Source organism: Quercus suber, unplaced genomic scaffold (assembly GCF_002906115.3).
Source record: "Quercus suber isolate HL8 unplaced genomic scaffold, Cork oak 2.0 scaffold_602, whole genome shotgun sequence".
In the NCBI taxonomy this organism is placed as follows: Eukaryota; Viridiplantae; Streptophyta; class Magnoliopsida; order Fagales; family Fagaceae; genus Quercus; species Quercus suber.
In genome coordinates, this window is record NW_027070046.1 from 20,722 (window position 1) to 27,256 (window position 6,535).

A 6,535-nucleotide genomic window follows, 5' to 3' on the forward strand; every position below is an offset into this window, starting at 1 on the left:
GGGCACGTTCATATATTATCTTACTTGCTCGCATTAACTCCATAGTCCATAGATATTTGCAATGGTCAATGGTTAAAGTTATGAGAGTAACGGGCTTGTGAGAATCAATTTGCAGAGATAATAATGAAAACACTAAACAGCACGGAAATTAGACCGTGTTCATTGTCCAATGCCGGAGGCACTGATATAGTATAAAGATTGTAAGCGAACAATGTCATAATGGAGTTGTTCAATTAACTCAATTAATAAAAAAAATTTGTAGTTGAATAATGGATAAAAGTTCAAATATCATTTATATTCAAAGTTAATTGGTATCTTGATTTAATGTAAAGAACAATATTGTTCTTTAATAAAAAAGAAAAAATGTTTTAATGGATCTTACATAGTTTGTCCATAATTAATACATGAATCCTTTCATTTCGAATTGTTGGTACTGGTAGGGTTAAGGGCCCAGATTGTATATTCCTTGGCTTTGGCCGAGAGCATAGTAATTCAAGAACAAATTAATGGTGTTGGATGGGTCAAGTTAGAATCTAATGAGTAGATACAAGGGAGGGTGGTCCAAGAAATGTCTCCTTGGATAGTTAAGCACGGTCAAATGTGTATCCTAAGGTTTAAGGTAACCTTCTAGAAGTTCCATGAAGGAACTGTGTCTCGAGTGTACCAGAAGGCTGTGAGCTAGAAATATCTAAGGGAAAATGCTACACCGCATTCTCTGCAGCTAACTTTTGGCTGCATTAATGTGAAGAAGACCCCTGAACAATGCTGCCTTAGCTATCCCAACTCACAGAAAACTTGAGGGGTGTCCGATGGGAAAAACACTTAAGTAGTGACTTAGATGACCAACAAGTGTAGGACCAAGATCATGAAAAAGAAGACTATATAACATGAGAGACCCTCCATGAAAGGGGGGATCGAAAAACTCATAAGAGAAAACACTATAATAGTTGGAATTATATCTGTAACCTTTTTCAATCAATATAGACTGGAACAAACCTCCTCAGATTGGTCTGAGGATAAATTTACTTAGAGAACTTCTGTCCACCTTTGTTTGATTATTTTTAGAATCCATTATAGCCGTTGTCCAACTCATTAGGGCCTAGTTTCCTAACCCACTCTTTATAAATTTATTGTTCTGGGCTCACTAGGCTAAGATCCCTTCATATTTTGGGCTTGGGCTCCAAAACGTATCCTTTCAATTGGTGCCGTCTGTGGGAAGAACTTGTGTGATAGTGAGTGCAACGATTAACAATGGTAGGTTCAGGTCCACGCCAGGTAGATTCCATAGCATCCCAACATGAAAATCCTTTCGCCAACCTTGAGCGTAAGAGAGATCGAGAGGGCAGCGTGCATACTACGCATACAAGTAAAAGCCACTCTCAAGTTAGAAGTCATGTCTCTCGGGAGCAACATAACAGAGCCATGCAACTGGATATTGACCAGTTAAAGAGGAAGTTGCACTATGCACGGCGAGAACAAACCCCCTCCAACTCTGACGTTTCCTCTAAGGGTAAAAAGGATGCTAATTATAGGCGAAGGTCAAGAACTCCACCCAGCGAGTCTTTTTCCTACAATGAAGAACACCATCACAAATGCCAATACAAGAGCCCGCCTCACAGAGGCCTATGAAATGACGACATGAGCAAAGCATTGAACCAGATTTCCAAGTCGCCATTCACGCGCAAGATTGAAGCGGTGATACTTCCTCGGTGGTTCCACCAGCCAACGTTCACCATCTACAACAGTCAAATGGACCATGTGGAGCATGTGAGCCATTTCAATCAGAGAATAGCTATCCATTCCAAAGACGAAGCCCTGATGTCCAAGGTGTTCCCATCTAGTCAAGGACCCGTGATGATGAGATGGTTCGATGACCTAAGGGCAAATTCCATAGACTCCTTCAAGGGGCTCACCCGAGCATTTGACTCCCGTTTTATTATGTGTAGCAGGGTCCCTAGGCCCTTGGATTCCCTGCTGTCCTTAAGCATGCCAGAGGGGGAGACCTTAAAAACGTATTCGAACAAATACTACGAGATGTTCAATGAGATAGATGGTGACTTTGACGATGTGGCCATCAGTACTTTTAAGGTCGACCTCTCAGCCAAGCATGGTTTAAGGAAATCTCTGACTGGAAAACCCGTCACCAATGTGTGCCAACACATGGATTGAATTGATAAGTACAAAAAGGTTGAGGAAGACCAGTAGTAGGGGAAAGGAAAGGCTAAGGTTATCCCTTAAAGATGAGGAATTTTAGGTCGGACCGATACAACAACAATCGGCCTTGGAGGGACTTTACTGAGCAATTAGGGTCTGCCAATACTCAGGCGGTTAATGCAGTGTTTTAGGAATCGGTGCATCAAGTTCTGGAGAAGATTAAGAATTAGCCATTCTTCAAATGGCCAAATAAGATGGCAGGAAACCCTATAAAGCGCAATCAGAACTTCTATTGCAAATATTACCAGGACCAAAGACATACCACAGAAGATTGTAGAAATTTGTGGGACCATTTAAACCAGCTGGTCTGAGAATGAAAGTTAAAGCAGCTCTTGCATTATTCTAGTGGCCAGGGGAACCAGACTAGCCAGGAACCTCAGAGAGATGCTTTTTCCAGACCTCCTTTAGGCACAATAAATGTCATCTTCGCCGTTCTAGGAAGGACCTGGCCCTGCCCCTCCAGGGTAATGTCTGTAGCTCGGCTGACCATTGATAACTCAATTTCTGAGCTAAAGAGGGCTAAAGTGAGTATCCAGCAGGCGTTCAGCTTTTCAGATAAAGATAAGGTTGGAACCATACATCCCCACGATGATGCTTTGGTGGTCATGCTCAGGATTGGGGGATATGACGTGAAGAGCATAATGGTGGATCAAGGTAGTGGCGCTGAGATCATGTACCCCAATTTATACCAGGGGCTGAACCTGAGACCCAAGGACTTAATGGCCTACGATTTTCCTTTAGTGAGTTTTGATGAGAAGGTTGTCATTCCAATGGGTCAGATTAGGCTACTCATGCAGGTTGGCTCAGAAGTGGTGGAGGTAGATTTCATCATGGGGGACGCTTATTCCCCCTACACAGCCATTGTGGCTAGGTCCTGGCTTCATATCCTAGGAGTCGTCTCTTCTACTCTGCATTAGAAGGTGAAATATCCATCGAGGGGCCAGATTGAAGAGATTGTTGGGAGTCAATCCTTGGCTAAACAATGCCTAGTGGTCGCCATCCTGCATCAACCCAAAGCTGAGTCCTCAGTTTTTGCTGAAGGAGGCTTATAGTAATTAAAAGCTCTAGTGTTGCCTGTCAATGAATTAGCTAAGGAGGCGAAATGTGAGGATTTGGAAACGGTCATTGTTGGTGATGATCTGAAGAAGTTTTTTTAGATCGGGGCTCAACTACCTCCTTTAGAAAAGGAAGAGCTGATAGACTTTCTTAGAAGAAATGTTGATGTGTTCGCATGGAATGCTTACGAGGCCCCAAGGGTGGATCCGAGCTTCATCTGTCATCATTTAAACGTTAATCCCTCTATCACCCCCAAAAAGCAACCACCTCGGCACTCATCCAAGGATCATTTCGATGCTGTCAGAGACGAGGTGATGAAACTTAAGAGGCGGAGGCTATCAAGGAGGAGTTCTACCTTGAATAGCTGGCCAATACTATGGTGGTGAAGAAAAAGAGTGGGAAATAGCGAGTGTGTGTAGACTTCACGGATCTAAATAAGGCTTGCCCAAAAGATCCCTTCCCTATGCTTAGGATAAACCAGCTGGTGGATGCAACTGTAGGTCATCCTCGGATGAGCTTCTTAGATGCCTTTTAAGGGTACCACCAAATACTACTAGCCCGGGATGATCAAGAAAGAACAGCTTTCGTCACTCCCACTAGAAACTACCATTACAAAGTAATGCCATTTGGTTTAAAGGATGTAGGATCTACTTATCAAAGGATGATGATTAGAATATTTGAATCATAGTTGGGCAAGAGTATTGAGGTCTATATAGATGCCATGGTGGTGAAGAGTAAGGTAGTGTCCGAGCATGTGGGAGATCTCGGGAACATTTTTGAAATTCTGAGGAAATACAAGTTATGCCTTAACGCTTCCAAATGCTCTTTTAGTGTGGGATCAGGCAAGTTTCTGGGCTACATGGTAACTTACCAGGGAATCGAGGTTAACCCCGACCAGATTAAAGCAATTAATAGTTTACAACCACTTCAGAATCCTAAGGAAGTCTAGAAACTGACCGGAATGACTGCTGCCTTGAACCAGTTTATCTTTCGGTCAGCGGATAAATGCAGACCTTTCTTCCTATTGATGAATAAGTGGAAGGGATTCGAGTGGATGGAGGAATGTGCTTCAGCCTTCCAGCAACTTAAGGATTATCTCTCTCAGCCACTTATCATGTCTAGTCTTGAGATGGATAAGGTCCTGTTTATTTATATTGCTGTGGCCCCTTACGCTATAAGCTTGGTCTTGATACGAATTGATAGTGGCATACAAAGGCTAGTCTATTATGTAAGCAAGTCACTATACGAAGCTGAGATCCGTTATCTACCATTGGAGAAAGCCATTTTGGCGATAGTGCATGCTACACGTAAGCTCCCCCATTACTTTCAAGCGCACACTGTTGTTGTCCTAACTCAGCTTCCGCTTAAAGCTCTACTCCGAAACACTGATTACACGGGGAGGATTGCCAAATGGGGCACAATCCTAGGAGCTTTTGACATCAAATACATGTCTTGTACTTCTGTCAAAGGTCAAGTTCTCGCAGATCTGGTAGCCGATTTTGCTGAATCCCCATTGGAAGTAGAAGCGGAGAAGCATGGCATGGATGGAAAATCAGTTGGCATAATCTCCCAACAAAATCCCTTATCCTGGAAAGTATACGTTGATGGTGCAGTAAATCAGAAGGGATCTAGAGTGGGGCTAGTTTTAGTATCCCTCGAAGGATTATCATTGAGAAATCATTAAGGCTGGACTTTTCGACCACAAATAATAAAGCTGAATATAAGGCTCTGCTGATGGGAATGGCCACGGTTCAAAGAATAGGCAGAAAAGCTGTAGAGATGTTCTCGGACTTAAGGTTGGTCGCTGGCTAAGTGAAAGGAGAGTTTAAAGCCAAAGATGAAAGAATGTGAGGGTACTTGGGTCAGGTTAGACGTTTGCAGTCAGGCTTTGAATCTTTCAACTTGTCGTATATCCCTAGAAGTGGAAACACACATGTTGATTCCCTAGCCACACTTGCAACCTCCTCGGCGCAAGGCTTACCCCGAGTCATCCTTGTAGAAGACTTATACAAGCCCACAGAGGTGAACAGAAAGGTGGTTTATTTTCACCAAGTTAGGGTGGGGCCTAACTGGATGGACCCCATAGTACTATTCTTGAAGAAGGATATCCTACCTAAGGAGAAGTCAAAAGTTGACAAAGTACGAAGAAAGGCTCCTTAGTTCTGGCTGTCCAAGGATCAGAAATTGTACAAACGCTCATTTTCTAGGCTATACTTGCTATGCATACACCTCGAGACAACAGAATTACTCCTTGAGGAGTTACATGAAGGGATTTATGGAAGCCACACTGGAGGAAGATCATTTGTCACATAGAGCCATCACTCAAGGCTATTGGTGGCTAAACATGCAAAAGGAAGCACAAGAATATGTAAGGAAGTGCGACTAGTGTCAAATATTCGCTCCAAATATACACCAACTAGGAGGAGTCCTTAACCTTTTGTCTAGCCCTTGGCCATTCGCTCAATGGGGCTTGGACATTGTCGGTCTAAATGGGTTGAAACTGAGCCCTTGGCAAATATCAGAGATGTAGATGCTAAGAAGTTCGTTTGGAGGAACATCGTAACTCGGTTTGAGTTCCCTTGTACCCTCATCTTAGATAATGGCCTTTAGTTCAATAGCAAAGCCTTTAGACAATACTGTTGTGATCTTGGAATTACAAATGGATAATCCAACCCAGTTTATCCCCAAAGGAATGGACAAGCCGAGGTTGTTAACAAGGTCATAATGAACGGACTCAAGAAAATGCTGGATGATGCAAAGGGAAAATAGGTGGAAGAACTATCGCATGTCTTCTGGACATATCGAACCATACCTCGCAAATCAACAAGGGAGACCCCCTTCTCAATGACTTATAGAGCCGAAGCTGTTATCCCCTTAGAGACTGGCTTCCCAATGCTGAGAACAAGTTCTTTTGATCCAAGCAATAACAACGGATTGCTAGAAAAAAGTTTAGACCTGATTGAAGAGAGGAGAGAAAATGCAACGGTCCAATTGGCATAATACCAGCACAAGCTTAAGTAAGGCTATGATGCTAATGTGAAGTTGAGACCATTAACGCTTGGAGACTTGGTGTTGAGAAATGTTCTAGGTACTGCAAAGAACCCAGTGTGGGGAAAGCTGGGGCCCAACTGGGAGGAACTATACCGCATCACTTCGGTGGCTGGTATAGGAGCTTATTTCCTCAAAGACCTAGATGAACGTGTAATACTACGACCTTGAAATGTAAACAACTTAAAAAGGTATTATTATTAATGAAAGTTTCTTT

The 6,535-nt window shown here is 42.9% G+C and overlaps 2 protein-coding genes across 2 annotated transcripts; both read left to right on the forward strand.

Annotated features, from left to right (window-relative positions):
* Positions 1-1,638: 1,638 nt before the first annotated feature.
* LOC112022169 (uncharacterized) lies at positions 1,639-2,169 on the forward strand. The gene has a single exon (XM_024054746.1). The coding sequence runs from the start codon at positions 1,639-1,641 to the stop codon at positions 2,167-2,169; it is 531 nt and encodes a 176-aa protein (XP_023910514.1).
* Positions 2,170-2,681: 512 nt separating this feature from the next.
* Positions 2,682-3,131, forward strand: LOC112022168 (uncharacterized). The gene has a single exon (XM_024054745.1). The coding sequence runs from the start codon at positions 2,682-2,684 to the stop codon at positions 3,129-3,131; it is 450 nt and encodes a 149-aa protein (XP_023910513.1).
* Positions 3,132-6,535: the final 3,404 nt, after the last annotated feature.